Source organism: Python bivittatus, unplaced genomic scaffold, assembly GCF_059951505.1.
Source record: "Python bivittatus isolate LINGU-HERP-01145 unplaced genomic scaffold, Pbiv_v1 ctg000220_np1212, whole genome shotgun sequence".
NCBI classification, from domain to species: Eukaryota; Metazoa; Chordata; class Lepidosauria; order Squamata; family Pythonidae; genus Python; species Python bivittatus.
The window spans coordinates 41522275-41546356 of record NW_028277048.1 but is presented as its reverse complement, the minus strand read 5'-3'; the positions used below and the strand labels follow the sequence as shown (position 1 = coordinate 41546356).

At 38.9% G+C, this 24082-nt stretch overlaps 1 protein-coding gene and 1 long non-coding RNA gene across 3 annotated transcripts; one reads left to right on the top strand and one right to left on the bottom strand.

Moving 5' to 3' along the window:
• The first annotated feature begins 692 nt into the window (after nucleotides 1-692).
• Nucleotides 693-9953, top strand: PYCR1 (pyrroline-5-carboxylate reductase 1). Of its 2 annotated transcripts, none has more exons than XM_007427776.4 (8): nucleotides 693-838; nucleotides 1262-1364; nucleotides 2906-2976; nucleotides 4810-4989; nucleotides 6005-6226; nucleotides 6652-6744; nucleotides 7099-7262; nucleotides 7345-9953. In XM_007427776.4, the coding sequence occupies exons 2-8, from the start codon at nucleotides 1298-1300 to the stop codon at nucleotides 7487-7489; spliced, it is 942 nt and encodes a 313-aa protein (XP_007427838.1). In that variant the 5' UTR covers nucleotides 693-838; nucleotides 1262-1297; the 3' UTR covers nucleotides 7490-9953. The 2 variants fall into 2 exon arrangements, with proteins under 2 accessions (XP_007427838.1, XP_015743480.1); XM_015887994.3 differs by lacking the exon at nucleotides 693-838 and adding an exon at nucleotides 860-1090.
• An 11221-nt stretch (nucleotides 9954-21174) lies between these two features.
• On the bottom strand, nucleotides 21175-24066 carry LOC148216331 (uncharacterized). Its single transcript, XR_015795751.1, has 2 exons — nucleotides 23253-24066; nucleotides 21175-21901 (listed from the first exon to the last, which is right to left on the bottom strand). It is a non-coding gene; the product is annotated as an uncharacterized LOC148216331 (long non-coding RNA).
• Nucleotides 24067-24082: the final 16 nt, after the last annotated feature.

Here is a 24082-nt window from a genome sequence, read left to right as displayed (position 1 = left end):
CTTTCCCTAAGTTTAGTTTGTATTAGTTTTTAATTCTGTAATTAAAATTCTTAATAAAAATATATTTAATAGAGAGATTGGGGAGGCTGGGAAAGTCATAGAAGGGAGAATAGACCTAAACAATCAAGGTGCTAAACAACAACTTAGCACAGGTGGCAAGAACCCTGTTAAGGAGCATTTCAGATCATTCAAAGAAACTCTTTCTTAATGAACTCACTTTAAATGAGGGTTAGAAATTCCTCTTTCAGTTTCCAAGATGCTGTATATACCCCAAGACTAGTAGTAAGGAGACCTTACTGGAAAAAAAAATAAAGCTGAATTACAGCAGCAACATTGCAGTTAGAAAATAACGCCTTTAGATCAAATGATGTGATTTCCAAGCAACTTTAATTCCAAACACTTTTAAGTAAGTACTGCTCTTAACAGGTATCACTGTTTTCCTATTACCTATCTTTTAAAACAACTCAAGTTTTTTCACCAGAGACTACAATTCCCAGGAGGCAGCGCAGCCACGAAGCTGGACTGCATCGTACTAATGGAAACGCCCAGGATGTAGCAGCCATTACCGGCCAAAAACAAAGCCTGAGAATCGCGCGAAGAAATCAGTCCTTCGCGGCCTCCGTTGAGGGTAGACTGATGCAACTGCAAACAAAGCCGAGTCCAATAGCCAGCGGGCGATGCGCTTCTTCAGCAACTGATTGAAGGAGAGGGCGAGGAGGCCACACCCTCTCATTCGGATTGGCTGAGGAATTATCTCTGTCCTGCGCTTTGCCACGCGACGGCGCCTGCCCTTCTTTTTCCCCCCCAGACTCTGAACGAGCCACGTGGGCGGTATCAGGTTTGTTCGCTGGAGGGTTAATTGATTCCAAGGAGACGCACCGCACGGGGGGGCTGGATCGGGGGAGAACCCGGACAGGATGGAAGGGATCAACCCGCGATGCGAAGGGAATGAAAGATCGCGTTCAGGGACGGGGACGGTAGGATGGGTGAGAAGAAAAGCAGGGCAGTGACGTAAAGAGCAGCAGGTGGGAGGTGGAGTCGGCACCAAGAAAGGAAAAGAAAATAAACGAGCTGTGATGTAAAGTTGAGGGTGAGTGAAAGCACTAGATCCTGCACTAGCCCTTCTAATCTCTTTTATCTCAGATACTTCAGTCTACCGATTCTCTAAATCCAGTGCAGAGCCTGAAAGACGATTCCTCTATTTGCAGTAGAGTTGCACTATCACTGGCACGTTTAGTTCGTTTTTTCTTTTTTATACCAGGTGTCCGTTGGGTCACTTCTAGAAACTGTTGTTACCATGAGCGTGGGATTCATCGGTGCTGGGCAGCTTGCCTTCTCCTTGGCGAGGGGCTTCACAGCAGCAGGTAGGCAAGTGCAAGAAATGGGAACTGATTCGCAATAAACTGATACTCATTGGTACATCGGTGTTATATTTATTTCTGCAACTTTGTTACAGGTTTGCACAGTATGCTAGGCCCTAATGTGGTTTGTTTTCTTTTAGTTTAGTATTTTGTGCAGACCAAGCCAGTTGTGTGTTACTTAATTAACCATAGGTAATCAAGCCATAACTTAATGTAATATTTCTAAAACGTTAGAAATGGTACTGAATTTTCATCCTGGTCACCTGAGTTTTTTGCATATCTATTTGTCTCTCAGATCATATTTTCTTCCTTGCCTCATGTATATTGTATGTTTGTGTAATGGTAATTGTTTTAATGAAGAGATAGTGCTGTTTCTGTTAGAATACAGTAGAGTTAGATACAGGTCTGAAGCTAATCTCAACTTTGATTTTGGGATATGTAGTATCATATAAATCATCACTCTGTCCAGATTACCTTGTTCTTCACTGCAGTATATCTGTTGTTGGAAAAAATGCTAATTAATGAGAAACAAGAACAGATATACGTATGCTGTATGTAACAGAATCCCTGTTGCATTTAAATATCACAGCAACCAGAACCGTGGAAGCCCCTCCTAATTTCTAGGAGTTTTTTATTTCTTACAAAACTTTAAACTGAATAATTAGAGGCTAGAAGAGTGTATTACTGGGCATGAAGAAAACTGCAAATATTGCAAAAGACAGCACAGATCTTACCACAGGTTTAAGAAACAAAGTTCTCAAGGGTGTAGTTCTGCGTGAAAACATTCTAGACAAGTTTGCCTGTTTGTATATTATCTCTTAGATTTGAATATCCCTTTACCTAAAAAATAAGAAGATCTACAATAGGGTAAAGGATAGTGAAAATTATACTGACAGAAAAACAGAATGGGTGTATTGAGAAGGGAAGTGATAATAGTGGTAAGAATATAGTAAAGACAGAGGAGACAACTGCTTTGTGGCCTGCAGGCAGAGGAGGCTGTGCCAGGTTCCAGTTTGAAACTGGTTTCCCAAGCCTTTAACAAAGCTGATTGTATGGGACTACCAGAGCTGGGCAGCAAAAATTTAGTCTATCACTAGATGGCAGCAAAGAGATAAGAAAACCTGAATGTTTTAATGCCCTCTAGCGGTCATCTAGATTTGTTTAGCACAGTTATGATCAATCTAAGAGAAGAAGACTTTCAGGCAGGTAGGGGAGAGGTTTCTATGGAAAGGAGATGGGTCCATTATGAGTCTAATGGTCAAGCAGGAGGGGGGAAAATGATACTTTGAATAAGTGAGGGGAACCCTCACATGGCCTAGGTTGTTGCAATAGCATGGAAGAAGTGGCTGTGAGACTTTCCTCTTCCCTTTCTCCTGCCTGCTCTCAGCCTGGGGGGACTCTGCATCTGAACTCTCTCATTACTGGAGGAGCCCATCTAAGAGGTTTGCCTTGCAGCCTGTAAAACACTAATTATGCCTCTGGTAATAATCTGAATAAGGTGTAGGAAGCTATAGCAAAATAAAACTCAATATTTATTTTTCTAGGGATTTTGGCTGCCCACAAGATAACAGCAAGCTCACCAGACACTGATCTCCCAACAGTATCAGGCTTGAGGGTAGGTTATAGCATTTGAAATATTAAAATACCTCTTTTCTGCTCTCAAAACTTTCATAAAACTCATTATTAGCTGTGTTTGTATACAGAACTCTTTCGTACATGATGTGCATGCTGCTTTGATTGATCTCATTGGTGACTCCTGGCAGTGGACACAACTAACAAATCAGATTTTTTTTGGTTTGGTTTCCTTGTGTAGCTTGACAGGAACCTTGCTTGTTCATGTTGGTACAACCCATATCTTGATCCCAAGAACAAAATTGTGGTACCAGTCTGGCTTGTTCCAAGAGGAATAAAGTAGAATTCCTAGTTTATACAGCATAGTAACCAACCCACAAAGCCACACAAGTTTTTTTTTTAGCCATGCCTACTAGCAGAGGGATCCAATGGGTGTGATAGGAACAATAGGGAGCAGCATACTTCTACTGGTAAACTGGCTTGTAATTCCAATGAGGCCATGGGCATTGCATGCTTCATCCATATATTGAGATAGTTTAGACTTTTTTTTAGCTCTGTTGTTATGTTTACAAGACTATAACTTCCCAGCCAGAACTTTTTCTATTACTAGAATTGGAACACATTTCACTCATATAAAGCAGAAGTAGGAAAAATGAGAGAAAATAGTAGAGCTACACAGTAAAGCTACATGTTACTCAGAAAAGCATATAATTTGATAGTTCTTTTTTCACGTGAAAAGTAACTTTAGGATGAGATATTTGAGTGTGGAAATACTCGCTAGGAGGAGCACATAATCCTTTTTTCCATTTGTTTCAAGGGCATGTCTTCCCTTGCAAATGTACATTTTAAAATGTATGGAGAAGATTTGATACATCCCATCACCACTTTGCTGCTGTCAGTTATCATCACTCATGGTGGCATTACTAAAGGAGTTGTGTTACATTTTTGTCCAAAATGCATTGTTTAGTCCTTAGTTTCTATCTTTAGAAAATCTTATTCATAGAATCTGGTTAAGATCAGACCTGGTCTTAAACTGTAGAAAGTCTGAGGTTATGTGTGTTTCTGATTACATATGAATATTTTATAAATATATTTTGTAAAATAAATACTAGTCATCGTGACACATAGTAAAACAGCACTACCGTGTTAAAATGGAAGAGATTACACTCAAATGTTTTGTGTTCACTTTTGTCTAAAAGTGGAAAGAAGTCTGTTGGGTATCCCCAATATGGGTTAACCATAGCTGTACCATATTTCTGATGAGACAAAAAAGGGAGAAAGCCAAATTCATATGGGCGGTTAACCACATTAGATAGCCGTGATTTGTCCCCATTGTTATATACTAACTCACATTTTCTTGGACATATTTTTACCCATTGGAATTCCTGAATTCTTTTTAAACTTAGCGCCATGTAGAAATAATTGCAGTTATGTAACCTTGAATAATTTGAAACTAGTTCACTGGCTGTATATCTAGGCTAGGGTGTAGCTTATGAACTACATAACAAGGTGATCAAGATGTTTCTAGATATTGAATGTTTTCCAAACAGCATACATGAGTCTTCCCAGGGAGTTCCTGTCTATCTCAGATTGGCTGCAGGCTGGTGAAGTTATTTCCACCCAAAAAACCTCATCCCAACCCCAGTAGCCGAAACACTTGAATCTCTACACTTGCTTTGTTTTTTGCCCATTTAAATTCAAGATGTGGGATTATTTTGGCTTTACCTATTATGTATCAAGTTCATTTTGCCTTTGTAGTTCTAGGAAAATGAATGTGTGCCCAACTTTTGCCTCGTTCCATGTCTAATCCAATTGTCCTTGCTATAGTCTGAGCCCAAAGAGATGTTTTAACAAATGCTGTGCAACTTATTTCCAGAAAATGGGTGTAAATTTCACTATAAGCAACAAGGAGACGGTTAAAAACAGTGATGTCCTGTTTCTGGCAGTGAAGCCTCCCATAATTCCCTTTATCTTGGATGAGATTGGCTCAGACATAGAAGATCGACATATTGTGGTCTCGTGTGCTGCTGGCGTTACTATCAGCTCAATTGAAAAGGTGAGAATCAGCACTCACGTTTATTAAGTTTCTTGGGCCTAGAGCTGTGTAAGGGAAGGGCAGCTAGCAGATTCTTCTGAAGAATGAACTAGAAATTGGTGGTGACAGTACAACAAACATAATTGCTTTGGTCATATAGAAAGAAGGGGAAGCATCTAGTAAATAGCTTTGTGCTACTTTTCCTTTCTTTTAGCTGTGGGGAGATAAATCAACAATGAGATTCCTACACACCTCATCGGTGTGTCCATCTTGCCTTTAAAATTAGGTCCAACCTGTTTTGGCATGATTGAGGAAGTTTTGTGTTTAACTAACAGACTGGTTTGATAACGTTTGCTGCCTAAACTTGATGAACTCTCCTCTCATTATAGAGCAAAGTCTTTAAAAAGTCTTGTTGCCTTTACCTATTCATTTACCCCTGATACCTGGCCTTGCTGAAGACTCAATAACCTGCAGAGCAACCTGCATTATTTGCTTTTTTAAAACCATCTGATCATTAAGAGAATTTGGAAATGTTCTGGTGATATCAGTATAAGGCTAGCCTATTGGGCATGAATATTATGAAACGTGCATCATTCTGACACATCAGGAACTGCTTTTTCAAATTGAATTGGTAACTGGCTTGTTCAGCACTGCAGAAGTTATGCAGATGTCTTCCAGCTTTGGTCTGGGATCTACTTTGTTAGGAAAAGACTTTATAGAAAGTAATGTTTGTAAAATAGGCTAGCTTTCCCTGGGGAGATATTATAATGTTCAAGGCACGGTTAGATTTTTGCTATTACAGTCTTTAAAAAATCATCTACCTTTTTCATTGCTGCTAACTGGCATTCCCATACTTTTGCTTTAAGTGTGTGTGCCTCCTTCAGTTCCTCTGGTGCTCTGGGCATTGGGTGTGGAAACATAGCTCTTCTCTACATGTCTGTAACCTGGAAAAGGCAGAGTTGGATTTTCTGGACCACTTGCTAGAACTAATTAAAAAAAAAAATCGTCATTTGTTTCTCTTATTTTGCATCTCAAGAAACTTTCTGCCTTCTGCCCCACTCCAAAAGTGATCAGGTGCATGACCAATACACCAGTCATTGTGCGGGAAGGGGCCACCGTTTATGCCACAGGAACTCATGCAGAAGTGGAAGATGGGAAGCTCTTAGAACAGCTGATGGCAAGTGTGGGCTTCTGCACTGAAGTAGAAGAAGATTTGATAGATGCTGTGACCGGACTCAGTGGCAGTGGACCTGCTTATGTACGTGCCATGTCTTTCCTGTATTCTCCAAAAAGAATGTGAAAGGATGGGGTGGGGGGGTGGGGTGGGGTTATATGCAGAAATGTAACTAGTATCTTGTATTTTAAGAGGAGGCAAATTAGCTTGTAGTATTTGAGAATGAGGCTTTATAACTAAGTGTTTGATTACCTAGATGTCATCAGAGCAATTGGAGTTCTAGGTAGTTTATTCCAATCTGTCCTAGGCCACCAACAAGGATCCATTACTAAAATTATGGAATACAGCAATTTCCTCAGTCTGTGCTGATTGGGAGTTCTGGACATTGTAGATGCAGCACAGCTGGGAGGCACTAGATTGAGGAACTCTAATTTAGATAATCAATTGCATTGTTATGTTCCACTTCCAGAACTTCTACCTTTATTTTTCTTTAACTATTGATCTCCTAGGCATTCACAGCCCTGGATGCCCTGGCAGATGGAGGGGTGAAAATGGGCCTTCCTCGCAGGCTAGCGGTCCGATTGGGAGCTCAAGCCTTGTTGGTCAGTATCTTACCTTGTGGTCATCAGAATAGTCATTGTGACAACCCTACCTTTTGATACATGATAGGGAAAAAAAGTCATTTAAAAAAAAAAAGCTGGATGTTTGAAATTCAAAGAAGCACCCTGCACCACCCAGAAATGAAAGTACAAAGAAACGAAGACACTATTGGATCATTTGGTCATGTGTGAGACAGGTCATAATTTTTCTAATCCATTGGACAATTTACAGTTTTAAGAAAAGGACTATATCTGCCATAATTTACATTTTTCCCCTCAGAGTTCCAGCTAAGTACAGGTTAAATGTATTGCTGCTATTCTCCAGCATGCCTCTGATTTGTCTACCCAATACTGTAGGGAGCTGCCAAGATGCTGTTGGAATCTGAGCAGCACCCTGGACAACTTAAGGACAATGTTTGCTCACCAGGAGGTGCTACCATCTATGCCCTTCACTTCCTAGAGAGTGGTGGTTTCCGCTCATTGCTCATCAATGCTGTGGAGGCGTCCTGCATCAGGACACGGTATGCTTGCACATAGAGGAAAGAATTGTCCCCCCTTGGGCTGTGTTCTCTGAGTTGCTAATACATTATCTGTCTTCAACAGGGAACTACAGTGCTTAGCTGACCAGGAGAAGGTCTCCCCAGCTGCCATTAAGAAGACCTTAATGGATAAAGTGAAACTAGAGTCTTCCTCTGCCAACAAGGTCAGCCTATTCAACAAGAAGAATCCTGGCAACAAGAAGTTCTGAAGAGACCCAACCCTTGCCTGATCCTGCTTTCCTTTTCTTTGAAGGGAATCTTTAGTACAAAATTTTTTTTAAAGGGGAGAGGGGAGAGGTATTGTGGACTCAAACTGCTGGGAGAAAGGGATTTAAGCTTCCAGAAGTAATTATTAAGGAATAATAGGGCAGTGTTCTTGGGGGCTATGGGGAAAATAGTTTTATCAGCCATTTCTCTTAGATGAGTAACTACATCTAAGTAGTATCTTCCTTTGAACTTGACAGATGATTTGTTTGCTTACATTTTTTAACCCTATCTTTCCTCCAAAGAGCTCCTTTCCCAGTTAACCTCACAACAGATTTGCACAACAGGTGATCCTGAGAAATAATGACATAGTCAAGCAAAAAGCTGAATCCAAGTATTTCTGAGTCTTGTTTACTTGCATTCATTCTGTCTGCCTCTGCCTCTCTTGCTCAAACACACACACACAGAGGAATGGAAGCAGAATCTTCAAATCTTGATTTTGCAATGTATCCCATTTTAATCAAACAATGGCTTCTTCATCTACCGCTCCTGGATTTCATATAGGTTATGTGTTTGTGCTTATCTCCCATAATAGGCTGCAAGAGTATCTACAGTAGCCTGTCTGTAGTCCCTTGATTCCATAAGAACAGAAGAATCTGTTTAAAAAGAAAGATCAGTCTGTTTCTCCATTTGACCAAATATTGTAGCCCAAGCTTCTAGTATATAAGCTATAAGAAATCTCAACTAGATGCAGAATCTGCTATAGCATATACCTGGAAGTTGTTCAAATTACATGGGGGATTATTCATACATAATTTTGATTTTCACAGTGGAGTAGCACAAGGTGTTAACATTTTGGTAAAAGCATCAAAAATAACGAAACAGTACTATGATGCGAGAATGAGTAACAATTAGATGCAGTTGTGATCTAATCACAAATTCATCTATTGGATTTTAGTTGCAGCATTCTTCTAATAGATAAGGATTGAGACTTGAAGCTTGCTTAAAGCTGCAAAATGGAAAAATTAGTGAGGTGTACCTTCCAGGTAGATCTGGAATCTAAGAACTTATTTTTATTGATCATATTTTATTTATTGATCTTATTTGTATAGCCGTCCATCTCACAAGAGAGTGACTGTGGGTGGCATACAACACTGTACAATACTGGCATACAACTTACTATAGTGAGATGGAGGGAAGTCAGCTCTCTCATTTCTTTTAATGCCAGTGTCTTGCTTTTCTAATGGCTCCCTGCCATTTCCAGCCCATGGATACTGTTGTGTTATATACCGCTTTTGAGTAAAATATTTTTCCGCTGAGGAAAGCAGAACTAAGCCTTTATCTGTAGAACTTAAGTCTCTTTGTATCCTGGAGGCAGATATGTGTTCTGGACTAACTGGGAGTTTCAGGATGCCTGCCTTGCTAGAGCCCAAAGATTCCTGAAGACGTAGATGGTGATTGTGCCCATGAAAAGCCCAATGGCAGAGCAGTTCTGTACCACTTGATCTTTGTACACTTCCTGCCTAGATTCTCTAATCTTTTCTTGTCACTTTACTCTTTTCTATTTTCTGGAACACACATCACAGGAGAGTAGTAGCTCTTATTTTGTGAATGAGCCACAGCGTGGACTCATTCTTTCCCCTCTCTTACACTGATAAGAGCTCAGAAACAACCATTCTGTCTTTAAACAAGCCACATTTCCTTGTTACATCTGAACTCAGGAAACATCTTAATTATTTAAGTGAGAATAATTCAGGATTAAACTATTTCCCAAGGAATATGAAGCAGGATTCTATTGGGGTGAAGCTTTTGCCTACTTTTTATGACAGCCCAAATGGTCAAAGAATTAGGAGAAAAATTTTTGCTTTAGGTACTTGCTGCCAATAGAGGTGCTATTTTTCTGGAAATCTTTATGTATCGAACACTGAACAGTCTACATTCCTCAATTTAAAATTATATTTGACTTCGTCTGTAGTTTGATTGCATTAAAGTGCTCAGTAGTTGAAACCTTAGGTGTTTTCTTTCTTACCTTCCCCTTTAACAACAAAAACTTGGCCAGCAACCAAAGGCCTTGCCTTTCCCACCTCCCTGAATGGCAAAGATGGAACAAAAATTGGTTGAGGGAGAAAAAATACAGTGGAGCAGTGGCCTATCTGCATCCTGGAAAACTGATAGAGGAAGATCTGGTTGTAATGATAAGTTTGATTTTGAATTTAGAACAAAGCTGACAACTTATATGTAAGAAATTCAGCATATAACTCAGATGATCAAATGCCTGTAGGGTTGAAGTTGATATACGTTTTAAAATAATGTTTAAAGCAATAGTAAGGTTTGTTTCTAAGCTTTTGCTGGATTTTCTTCTGTTTATTTTGGTGCTCTGGGAATGGGTTAGTTTTAGAAGAATTTGAAAGTCATATTTTTCTTTCTCTCCAGTTCTTGGAGAATAAAGTCTGATTTTCTCACTTGAAATTTGGTGCGTAGGCTGTGTGTTTATTATATGGATTCTATGCATAATAGTAGCTCTTTTCAAATGGGAGAGCTAGTCTTTTGCCCAAGCAGATGGGAGTCTGGCTTCCAAACAGATATGGTTGAATTATTTCTTTCTCAAAGTGGGAGATAGAGAAATTCACTCTTCTTTAGTTTGTAAAATCCATATACACATAGAGCTGTACTTTAATCTGTGACATTTCTAAACCCTGTAATTTGTATTGGTGATGGTTTCACAAGGTTTAACATGCTTGTTTTTTATGTAGAACTCTTCCACTTTCCTACTGTGTTTTGTGGTGGTTCTGCTCCTACCAGAATCGGTGGTTCCAGTTGTTGGTTATGGGGCCCAGCGCTTGACTTGTGTGAACTCCAGAATGAGATTCCCAAGGGCTTGATGCTCTTCCCCATGTTATTTAACATCAATATGAAATGGCTGTTGGAGGCCACTCACTGATTTGGGATAAGGTATCATCAATGGGCTGGTGATACCAAGTTATGCATTGCCATCTTGGGCTGGATGGGAAATAATGTAGAAGTGCCTCCAGTGCCTGGAGGTTGAGGATCTTGATGGGGTAAAACAAGCTCTGATTAAATGCTTCCAAGAAGGAGCTGTGGCTCATCAAATATCTGGGCAATCCAATAACTGTGGCCCCAGTACTTACTCTGGATAGGGTTGCATTCCTCCTGAAGGAGGTGGTTCATTACTTGGAGGTCCTTCTAGACTGTTGACCCCTGCCAAAGCATCAGGTTTAAGTCATGACTGGTGGGGATTTTGCCCAGTTCTGGCAGGGATGCCATTTATGATCCCACTTGGACCAGGATGCACTAGTGACAATAACTCATATCTTGATCACTATCCAGTTGGGACTGCTGTAATATGCTGTCAGCCTAGCGAGATAGTCCAGATAGGAAGCATGACCAGATGAACTAATTCTGCTTTATTGTAAGGTTACATTAACAGACTCTTGCAAGTCTGAAAGCACATTTTTCTTCCATCACCTTTACAATCTAAGACATTAGGGTCCCTTCTAAGAAGTTTGCCACACTCATTCCTTTTGTGGGCTCAGCTGCCTCTTATTGACTCTTCCCCTGGATGTGGCTCTTCCCCATCTCCCAAGGTCATTCCCACATACCATTATACATGCTCTACATAGGATGCATGTGCTCAGGATGACTGCTCCTTGTGAGGAGACCGCAGGATAGCAGTTTCCCACAGGTCTGAGCACTGGGAGATGAAGGGAACCACCATGCTCTCAACCACAGTGGAGCCTTTTAAAGGACACTGAGTTTGCTAACTTTTTAATCACTTTTGGAAATTACCTATTCAACTACCTTAAGGATATTAGAGATCTTCAAAACGACAAGTTTGAAAAGCCATCTGGTGAATTTACCTCATTCTTGAACAAAAGAAACATTAACTATAAGCTTAAGAACTTAAAGAATGGCAAAAAGCTAAATAAGAATTTAAGAAAGTTATAAATGAATGAAGGGACCAGACAAAGTTGGAATAATGGAATATTAGGACTTTTGCTATAAGATTTTGGAAATAATTATATAAATAAACACCATGGGAACCAATTGATTTAGTCTATCCTAAATCAAAACAGAGATTTGAGACTTTATTATTTTAGAAACTGAACACTAGAGGGGACTAAAGTTTCCAGATAGAAAGGGAAAAGGAAAAAAAAGTGAAAAGCCTATCTCTTGTCTTTGGTCAGCGTTGGAACTTGCAAAATGAGAGAAACCACTATGACATTTGAAATATTTAGGAGATTTTTGAAGAATAAGGTAAAAAATAGCAACTTCAATCTCAGTAATGATGCATGCTTCTATGAATAGACTATGTCCAAAAGATATTAAAGAAGAAATTACTGATGTGAAAGAGAACATCTTGGAAGATTTACAAGATAAAGAGATGAAACAAATTTTGCCTGATACAGAAATATCAAAACATAAAGAATTTGCAGAAATACTGGAAAATAAAAAAAATCATGATGATAGAGAAAAGAAAGTGGAAATAAAAATGATGAACCAAGAGATTGACCTGGATAAGGACTTTTCAAAAGAAGTTGGTTAAAGCCTTGAAGAAACCTTTGAAATGGGAAAAAGAAAAATTGAAGAGAGATCAAATCCTATGGCAGCATCTGAATGATCTAAAGATTAAGATTGTTAGAAGCAAAAAGGAGTACAAAGTTGGTTTGTTTGATCAAGATTAAAATAAGATATCTTTGTATAAATCTGGGATTCCTTTATGGACTTTCTACTGACACCAGGACTGAAATGTTAATGATTTATGGATTTGTGTATGTATACGGGATAGGTTATGGGAAAAAGAGATACTTGCATGTAATGTTATAGGGAGTAATTAATCATTAAGCTTGTTTGTACTTGTGATGAAGATCGGAAGCTACTTTTTAAAATATTTCTTTTTCTTTCTCTTTTCTGTACAATTTTTTATTTTTATTTTTTACTCTGAGTTTAGTTTGTATTTTACTTTACTATTATTAAAACTTTCAATAAAATTATTTTAAAAATCTCTACATGTACAAAGTTAAAAACAACTTCTGCAAATTTGCATCCATACTATTTATATGCAGTTTTTTATCATTCAAGATTGAATATGGCGGATGTATAAATTTGGACACCTTTTCCGGCAGTAATATGTAACACTGCCTTGGCAGAAATAACAGCTTCCAAAAATTTTCTGCAGCTAGCTACCTTTTTCCACTCTTCCACGCAGAACTTTTCTAGCTCAAAAATATTCTTAGGTATCTTCTCATGCAATACCTTGTGGATTTTCAATATTTTAGTCCAAGGACTGTGAATGCCATTCCAAACTTTTATCTTTAAATACTTCATAGTTCATTTTGTGATATGTTTTGGATTGTTTTCGTGAAAAAAGCAACCTCTTCAGTTTCAATTTCTTCACTGACCATCAGAAGGCTGGTAACACCTTTTCAGACTAACATATTTTGTTAAAAGGCATAAGCGTTCATGACCTACAGTTCACTCCATCAGATGCATGGAGTGGCTAAACTTGGGTAGGATTTAAACTGAGATGAGGTGGAGGGGGGAGGGAGGGGAAGACAAGGTGGTTATGCAGAAGCAGGTTTTATATGAAACAAATACCTTATTGGTTAACAATTGTAATATGTTAAAAATCTACTGTTTATCTCTTCTCCTACAATATCTTCACTGATTGTGGAATATTAGCGTTTAAGATATGTTGATACTGTATTTAGTTCAATCCATTCTTCCTTCCATAGACACAATGTTTCTTGTGCCACTGACTGTTATTCAACCCCAAAGCATAATAGAGCAACCCCTGTGCTTAACAGTTGGCAAGGTGTTTTTTCAAATGCTTCACCCTTTTTTCTCCCAATGTATCTTGTGTGGTTCTGATTGAACAGTTCTGTGATTGGGGCATCCTCTGGGTTCATAGGATTTGATGAATGACACACAACTACAAAGGTAGTTCTTTTGGGTTTTTAAATCCTTTTATTAAAAGAAAATAGGAGATTTTAATTTTTTTATTTTAAAAAAACATGAGTTTATTTTTTTTTCAAGCAAACTAATTGCACTGCATTCCACTGTGCTTCCTTCCCTCCTTCCAAGCAGTTTAAGAGTGATTTTTTTTGGTAAAGCCTAAAACAACTCTAAACATGCATATTTGTAGATTATGATACAAACTAAACTTATCCGTACAGTACTAACTCAACTACTTCCTAATTTTAGAATTAAGGAAGAGTTTACAGAGATCGGTGGCAATTTTGTCTCTCAGTCTGGCTGGCAGCTAGCTGGGAGGTAAGACTGAATTTCTGTCCTCTTTGTTTCCTTTGGGATAATCTTTGCAGGGTAGACCACATCCTCGTTTTTGAGTCTTCTCTGGACTGTGCCCAACAACGTTATTCAGAGACTTCTCCAGATCTGTCCTCAAACCAACAAACTTGCAGTAATACAAATACCACCCAATCCAACTCAGCTTTTCCAGCCATATTGTTGTTTACTGAAACAACAGATTTTCAATAGCCAGAACTAAGTCCATCTTAGTTGCCAGCTATTTTCTCTATTTCAGTTCTCTTCCTCCTTGGCCAATTTCTTTCTGATGATTTTAAACTACCTCTGTTGACAGCTCAACATTTGTATCCCCTCCTCCTATCTCCTATAAGCAGCTTTCCTGTGACAGCCATATACAGTATCTACTGTGCCTAGTACCAAATTAGCACAACCCAGTACAAAGCATTGATCTGAGTTACTGTGAACATCCACTTGCAGTATAAAGCACTGAAAAACTGGGAGTCACCTGCCATATTCATTTCTTCTTTTTCTGAAGTTGTAAACAACTGCACATAAATAGTATGTATTCACATTTGTAGAAGGCTCTTGTGCTTACTCTACACCCACTCTTTGGTTAGAAGCTACCTCAGTTAGTGACCATTCACAAATATGACAGTAATAAACCGTAATAAAAAAATCATTTTCCAACCAGTACATGCTTTTATGACCAAATTTTATGCACCTGACAACAAAGCACACTGGAATTAGAATAATGCTGGTGTGGCTGTCTGAGGGAACTTTATCTGAATGAGATGGCAGCAACTGGTGATTTGCAGCATCATTCTCTCTCTCTCTGTCACCTGTTCACTTAGTGTCAGCCCTCCCAGGTAAACCAGACAGGAAACATGACTAGATGAGCTAATTCTACTTTATTGTAAGGCTATATTAACAGAACTTTGCAAGTTTGAAAGTACAAATCTCCCACCCTCCCTATTTACTGCCTGATTAGTTAGGGTGGGTCCTTCCTAAGTTTCTTTCTCTGGCCATTACTCTGTTGTGGACTCCTGTCTCTTTTATCTGATCATTCCCTAGTTGGTGTCTCTTCTCCCCGCCCCGTCTTCCAAGGTCACTCTCACATTCCATCACACTTAGTGACCATTTCACTTAATGACTTGGTCATTGAAATGGAACTTGGTCGATAAATGAGTGGATGTACAACACAGAGGTACCTAACTTTGTACTACACAGTTGTTTCAGGGTTTGTTCATTTAGGAATTCAATTGAAACATAGTTTGACCTGGGACGCTTAAACTTTTGCATGCAACTCTATAACTAACGCTGTGTTGAATTTATATATTTTAGATCTCTCTTTTTAAGTACTGCACTTTCTAGTGATGGGGTTGGTTTTGTGTTCTTTTTAACTCTGGAGAAATTACAGTGCACTGTTTTTTTGGTAAAATTCCTTCAGAAAGATTGATTTGGAAATAACTCTCTTCACTTGCTGTTGATGTTCCTAGTCTTGCATTTATCAGGTTCAAAGTTTACTCTGCTATGCCAGAGGTCAGCAGCATGTTGCCTGTGGGTACCACTGTGCCCAAGAATATAAGTTATTCTTAGAAAATATTTACAATGTATGGCTGTAGCCCAGTGCTTTCTTTGGAAGTATATAGAGGGTGGGGTGGATCAACTTCATCAGTTTGCCCTTCAAGAATATGGTTTCTAGTCGGTCATGCCGACCACAGAAGGCTTTTTTTGAATAGCTAGGCCCTCCCTCACAGCAGCATCCCTTTTGTGAGAATGTCCACAGCAGATTCTCAAATCTTCAAAGCTATTTACTGGCCCAAGATACTTGCTGAACCCTGCTATATGCTAATTATTTGTAACTTCTATAACCATACAATGGGAAAAACAAAAACAGTATACTGTATACTATATAGTACAGATATGTATACTTTATCTGTACTATACGGCCTTGGTAAAATCCAGTAACTGCTAACCTTGTATGTTAATCATAAGTGGAAGACGAAACTGTTTCCTATCAGAGTTTAAATAAAAGAATTTGCTAGAGGGAGGCCTTATGTAATTTCTAGGCTTTATATAATTTTGCTGATCATTGAAAAAATCACAATGCAATCCTATATTTAGGGTTATTTGATTACCCTCTCCCACTAATTGAAGGGGGATAGCAATTCATATTCCCACTGTAGTTTTTTAAACTGCTCTGGATGGTTGGAAGCATGGAAGGTAAATAGAACCAAGTCCAGCAGGATGGAAACCTGTTTTTACAGTAAGCTTTTACCCTTACTAAACTACATAAAAATCATTGCAAGATAAATGATTATAAGACTGAGGTCCAATTTATAATTAAAGCTTACTTAGATCTGTCCTTATTGATCAGCTTGTCACCAATGATGTTGGTATAGAACTTGGGGTGGGGGAATGGGGAAGGAGAGTTGTGTATTTCTGCTAAAGCGTTGTTTCCAAAACATCACTTCTAAATAAAATCAGGGAAAAATATTTTATATCAACTATGATTTGGAGCTCTTAACCTTGCAGCCTTCATTTATTCGAAAAATGCTGATAATGAAATGCTTGGAGCCCGAACCTGTTTTCCATCCTATGTATGTATGTATGTATGTACATATTTATTTATATTATCTGAAGCTGCTAAAGGTGTCCTCCAACTTAGGACTTCTTGCTGAACTTTTATGTCCTCATTCTGAAGTCTGAATTGATTTGCAACTCTTGCATGTGGGGTAGAATGATAGCAGAATATTTTCTAACAGTATCTGTTGGCTATCTTGGTTAAGGAACTATTTGCATGTGATGAACGTGACTATTAAATGTACACAATAATTTTATACACAAAAATATGAGTAAAGCAGTCTTTTTCAACCTAGGGCTCTCCAGATACTGACTACTATACTCATGATATTTAATCAACCTATCCCAGATTAGGGAAGGCCAGACTAAATATATGAAAAAAATAGTACATGAAAAGGAGGAAAAATATTGATGCAAAGAAAAATGTGTGCATGTATATGTATAAGTAAAGAAACTTTGAAAGGAGTGTATGGTGGTAATTATATTTTATTAAAATGATAGCCTTACTGTGATATGCTTAGACCTGATTTCTCCTGGCTATTTTCTCTTTTTTCTTTCTTTCCTGCTACTGTGAACAAGCCATGCTTCTTTATACAGAGTACAAAAATTCTGTGTTGGAATATTTAAGGTGCAGAGAGCAGTTTTGCTACATTTTCTCATATGTAGTATGATTACAAAAGAAGTTGGATTACCTATTTATAAAGCACAAATGCATACCAAATAGTTGTACCAAGGAAGCTATCCTAAGGAATCATGCTATAGATGGACATTTGACAATAATTCCATTAGCAGACTACCTGACTACAAGATGAACAAGTAAACAATGGCTGGAAACAAGCACTGGTAGATAGAACATTGATTTCTAAGTTGACTGCAATCACAAATCAATTTACAAAAATACACACACATGCACACACACAGAGTATGTATGCATGTATACGCGCGCACACACGCACATGCATACTGCTCCCCCATCATCTTGAATTGTATATTGGCTTTTTATATAAAATTGTTACTTATTTTAATTGTGGATATTTATATTTTTATTGTTTTTATCGTCTCGAATTTTAATTGTGAGCCGCCCAGAGTCACCCTCTGGGAGAGATGGGCGACATATAAATTTAATAATAAATAAAATTAAATAGATAGATAGCAACCAGACAAGAACATTAATACAGCTGAACTCTGCCAGTATGTTGGCAGAATCGGTGACTTGGATGAAGAGATGGAGGGAATGCTTACCAATTTTTTATGTCATTCTAATATTGGGTATGATAGCTAATACTCTAGAAGTCACTCATCTGGACAACCACTCTCAGAGCATCACCTACAGGAACTACAAACTCTATGTCTCCAGTAAAGGAAAGAATGGAAGATAATACTGCTCAAAGTTTTCTTTACAAATACTTATTTTTAGATATTAAAAATACTTTAGATACTTTTAAAATACTTCAAAATAATAGGACTGGAAAGCTATCTGGATTTGATGGGCAAAATGTGATTTGGACATTCTGCCTGTCAGGAATATCTTACACTAAATATCTTTTTCTGGGATGGTATGCCAGTAGTCATACAAACTCTAGAAAAGACACAGCTGCTTTTAAGATGTTCCCAACAGATGCTATCCATGTAGCCATTATAACTTTTGTCCTTTGAATCCAGCTCCCTGCACAGCCATATGAGAAAGAACAAGACAGGTTAAGCATATTTAGCTTCATTGCTGTGACACAGGATACAGATTACAGTAGATAGAATTTGTAACAGGTCCATGCCATGGCATACATTCACCAAATGCAACCTATGAGCAAATTATTAAGCTAATCTTTAATCAAGGAGTCCACTATTTTCTGTGGTACAGTTATCCCATTCACATATTTTTGGCCACAGTGTGTGTTCTCCAGAATTCATACAGCTCCTAAACAAAAATTCAGAGCATCTGACCCATTAATAGACCAGCAAATTCTTCCCATACATATTTTGGGTATGTCTTCCAAAGGAGAAATTACCAAGAGTGATTTACAAAGAAAATCTATTTATTTATGTTGGAGCAATGTCTGCCCCAACAAAAATTTGTTGAGCTGCTAATTTTTTTCTCCACAGAATGCACCTTGTAATGAGTACAAGACTGAATAATAATTAAACTCTATTTCATAGTTAGAGAGATTTCGCATTAGGAACATACAATACTTTCCACCATTCTCTTCACAGCTATTTTTCTGCCTGCAATGCATGTATTTATTTTATTTCCTACTGCCCCTTCCATGGTTCTTATAGACTGTAAGCTCTAAAGGATAGAAATACTGACTCATCCCATTCTAGCCATTTAACTATTCCAATTACAAATAAACCTGTAATTTGCCTGTAAACAATTTCCATTGTTAGCATTCCTGCTTGCTTTGTGTGTTTCTAATATTGTTTTAAACATATTATATATTTAATATTTTGTAAACTGCTTTGGGAAGCTTTTTTATACAAAGTGGTATAAATACATATTCAATAGTATGTAAGGATTTCTTTTTGTTTCTGTGAGGGTCCTTTGCTTTCCAAGAACTGGACTCATCACAGCGGAGCAAAATGCTTTATTGCAGCATACACCTTCCCCAACAACAGACTACTGCTCTCCACCTATCTAGGACTTGCAAGGTGATGTTGCCATGTAAATATGTTGTTAATATTCAGTCTTTTAATATTTAGTTCATTCAAAAGTCTCAAAGTCTATAAAGTAGCATACAACCGTTGCCTTTTTCCAAATCTTCTTACTCTAGTTGGGATGAGGTATTGTCTCAGTGTGGTTGTTCCTCTTCTAGTTGCTACTGAGTTCCTGGCAAAACTCCAAGCAGGACTCGCACCAGGATATGCTGTTCACTATAGCTTGTAGTCTTGGCAGCTGAGTGATAGTCCTGTTACCTGCTTGTAATAGTTGCCAATCTTCAGACATCGCCTCCGCTTCCCTGTCTGTATGCCGTTTGCTTATCACCTTTCCTCCTACACACACACACCTCTCCACTCCGTCTTAGCATTTGCTTTTCTAAGCTAAGAGCCTGGGTGGAATGAAGCTGCCTGGACATCAGCACATAATGGAAAATGGCATGCCCTTGAAAACACCAGAGTGTGGCTCAATTATCATAGGCAGCTGGAATGAAGGCTTGGATGCTTGTGAGTAAAGTCTGAGTTACGGAAATGAGAGAAATGGGGTGAGAAATGTTTCTGCCTGGCTGCAGCTACTTTTCCCAAGCACAGACAACAACCCCAACTTCACTCCCTCAGAGTTTCAGAAGGAAAAAGTAGGTCAAGCTGATAGAACAATACTATCTTTCCTATAGAGGAATACTAATTTCCTATTAGAGGAATAATATACATATATAATAAATCTATGTATATTTATACATATATAATAAAGCATAAAAAGTATATTAATTTCAAGCATTGGCTTAATGATTGAAGTATTTATATAACATTTAGTTTTAATATTGAAAAAAGCAATAGATAGCTCTGTTTCCATAAGCAGTATAGCATGTAGCTTGATAAGCAAAAATAATCCATTGTGATGAAGAATTGAGATTATGATTAAAATAAATTAAGCCATTTCTTTTTCACTCCATATTTTAAAAAACAGGCCATACAGATTAAGCAACTAAGTCTACCATTATAGGACCCCTTTAGGGCCAAACTATAGTAATGGACAGTTCTTGACCCTTTTTAATTTTTTAAATGAAAGTGAGGCCCAATGGGAATTTCTTTACTTTTTTCCTTTTTGCTCATTGTAAAAATTGTATTATGAGAGGACTGTCTGTTCTTCCAGGGAAGAAAAAAAAAAAAAGGAAACAGCTTGGAATTAAAGGGTTTACCAGCCTCTGGTCTCCCCCAACTCCCACCTGCTATTTCATTCTGATGGTTGCTTTTTGGTAAAAAATAAAAACCTCAAGGAAAATACCATATACGTATATCTAATGTGGCCTTTAGCAGTAAGTTTCAATTATAATACAGACTCTGGTTGCATTTTGTTTAATCACATAAAGGTTATTGGCATTTTTCAAGAGGCTTTTAATCTACAATCCATTGAAACACTGTCCTTCACCCATTATGTAGAAAAGGGAAAATGAAAAAGCAATGCAAAATGACAGGGAAGAAAAGTCCCAGCTTTCAGGAGTTGTGTATTCAGAACTAGTTCATGACTGGAGGGTGATAAAGACTGAACAAACCTGCATTCTAGGGATAAGTCATAGATTTGAGCTAACAGACCCACTTAGAATGAGAGGCTGGCATGGGGCTCCCATAATACAGTTGTTGAAGTGGGATGACATCCTCAAAATGGCTGCCCTGATATAAATATTCCCAAACCCACCTTTTTCAAAAGACAAACTGGTGCAAATGCTCTGCCCCCACCTCCCACGCTTTCTATTCTCCTTTATATTCCTGCCCCACCCCCACCCCCAGGGGAGGTAGGCACATTTCCAAATGAAGCAGTGTATCTACTCCTATGTTATCCTCTAAGAATTCCTATGAGGCTCATGTGGATACAACTGCCTTCTTGGAAATAAAAATAGTGAAGAAGACTGGTACTTTGCTTTGCAGCAATCATCAACCCATTGCACTGTTGTAATTGGAGTAATCATATTGAAAGATGAGGTAGGATACTAAGCAAACATTAAGAGAGTACCTGTAGGTATATTGTATAGTGTCCGCTTCAATAAACTATATTATATAATATATTCAAAAAGTGCAAGAAAAACAGGCCATACTGATAGTTGTTAATATAAATGAATTATCTTATCTAGGAAATTACATTCTATTCATACTTCGCAAGATGTAAAATGTGTGGTATTAGAGAAACTGGCTATATCAGATATTAGTTTAGCACTAGAGTTAATGGTAACCCAAAGAATCTGTTTATGTGAATTGTTTCCCCACACTAAAAGCTTAAACTAGCATCTTAGGTAGGCTTCATAGTTACAACAAGGGGGCAGGTCTACTGTTTTCCCCATTTACTGTACTCTGGATGTGTCAGACTCTCTTTCTCCACAATTGACAGTCACTGGAGTCTTGACCCATCTGGAGGGCAACAAGTTGTTGGGGAGCCTATTTCATAGCTATAGGTCTATAGTGACTGTTTAATGTGGGCCAGAGTTTCATACATTGAGCCATTACCTTTTTTTATATCTGACCATCAGTTCTCTCAGGCTTTTCAACCTGAATAGCCATAATTTCTTACAATTCTTCTGATTGTGCTATAGAAAATCAATAACAACTTACCGTATTTAGACAGACACATTTACAGACAACATTTTGGAGGACAGAGATCTTATCAAGTTGCAGCATTGTATCATCCCAGTTTTGTTCTCGCTCGTCTTAAATTTGGCTTCTACTCACTTTTGCAAGATATTTTTTACAGTAAGTATGAAACTCAAAGAAGACAGCCTTCTTTTCCATTGCAACTTTGGAAGATGAAATCAATCTGATTCAGGGTCTCTAAGACTTTTTATTAGGTAGTTTATACTTTGCCTCATCTCCAGCTTTGGAGTGTGCTGCAGTATTCCTGTCCCAGGCACCTAAGCAAGAAACAGCTGTGAGTGCTACTTTCCTGCATCAGCATTTTCAGCCCAGACCTCATGCTCCCTACAATTTCCGCAGTTTTGAGAAAGTGTAGACACAGCAAAGACTTTACACAAATATGGGGAGGGAAGGGAGGTACTCCTTAGGGAGGAGGGACAGCACCAGACAGTGGGCATCAGAAATACAGACTGAGGTTTAAAGGCTGATTATTGAAGAAATGAAAGGCAAAAGAGACGTATAACTTGCATTTCAGTGCAATTCCCATATGATATATAAACTAGGTAAATTAGCCAGTGATCCAACTATGACCAGTTCAATTTCCTGGGTGGTTGGCAGATGCCTAAAGGCACTTCAACCAGATAATACAGTTTTTGTTTTATTAATGAAGAGAAGCTAAGAGCCATTAGAACTTATGTTCCTTGAGCATATCTGATGCTTTGGGGGATGGAGATAAATGGCAAAGGCTATTCTTAGAGATGCCTGGTGCTAAGCCAGTTTAGGCAGTTCTGGGAATAATATACTTGCCCAAAATCTGTGTGTCACTGAACCTGTTTTGGAGATATGAGGAACTGTCTGAAATCTGGTAGGAACTGGACTATGGAATAGGAAGCAAAAACGTCTTGACAGTTCGGGTAAACACCTGCAGACTGAAAAGGCTCAAAGCACAAACATGGCTGCAGGCTAACATTTTCTCTCCCTTGCTTCCCCTTTTAATAGCAGAAGACTGGATCTACAGGGCTCTGATAACTGGGGATAGCTGCAGAACTATTAAATGATTCATTTCTTTGCTCATGATGAGGAAAGCACTACTGAGGAAAATACTGTGAGGGACAGGACTGAAAACTTTCCAGTAAGCAAGTCTTCCTTGTCTAGAAAAATTAAAAGCGCTGGCTTAGGCAGCTTACTTACAATGAGATGGTGGATCAGGTACCACATTGTATTAACTAGTATTAGCTGGATAATAAAAAGTGCCTGACATTCCACATGGTATCTAAAAAGATATTATAAGGCCATTTTCTCTAAAGCTATTTATCGTCTCTTATAGCCTCATCCAAACACTGCTGTGCTAATATAACAGCAATGAAGCTTTATATTGCCACGACAATGGCTGATGATGCTATAAAATGCTATCAAGCACTAATGAAGAAATGGCCTAAGTCTTGCAAATTTGGATGCATCAGCTACAAGACTTGCTCTCTGGAACCTTCCAGGAACCCTCTGGCACCAAACTATCCCGTTGGACACCTCTTCCTAATGACTTCCAAAACAACCAGCACTTACCTCCCCCCCCCACCCCCCGTTTCCTTCTCTAAGGATCAGTGTAGTTGATAAATACTGGCAACTCACATTTCTGTAGCAGTACAACTTGAGTCAAGACAGCTGGGGTATATCCAGCTCTACTCTGGAATCGGCAGACTAACATTAGACAACAGTACCTCGGCGCTATGCGAAATTGCTTCCCCGCTGCAGAGTAATCACAGCGCGAGGAGGAAAGCATCCGTGCCGTTTTCTTTCCTTTCAGAAAGAGATTTATTCTTCAGAAGTATTGTACTAACTGCATTTAGTGTCGTGTAACTCTTTTTACGCCTGCTCCCAGTTGGTTTACTTAGTTGTTCATCGTTTTTAAAAAATCAAATTTTCAAATATTCTTCCTTCAGTCTCGTCTCCGTTGTGCTCAGGGAAACGGACGAGACAAGGATACGCGGCTGGACTTTTTTTTTACTACAGTCCCCATCAGGGCCAATTTCTGCTTACTCCACCTACCCTCTCGCAAGGTCGGCTTCTTTCAGGAAACAGCTGTTTGAAGCAGCTTTCCAAAAAAGGAGACTCTGTGAGTTGTACAGCCGGGCTAGTCCAGGACGATCCTGGGTGGTCCGGCCGCGGAATCAAAGCCTCCCCCTCGCTGCCTGATACCGTAGGCTGCGCAATGGGGCCTGCGCGTACAACGCGGCTCCCGCTCCGTCTCGCGCCACCGGGTCCTCAAATTCAGCCTCGACGTTCTGGATCCGCCCGGCCGCGTGCGCCTGGCACGTGAGCCACTTGTTTTTCCCACCAGCTTCGCAGCCGCGCTCCCGCCCGCTATTATTCTTCTGAGGGGAGGGGGAGCCGGGCGAGAGACCTTTGGGCGCCTCCCCTTTAAGGCTCGGGGCGGCTGCACCGAAACGGCTTCATGAATG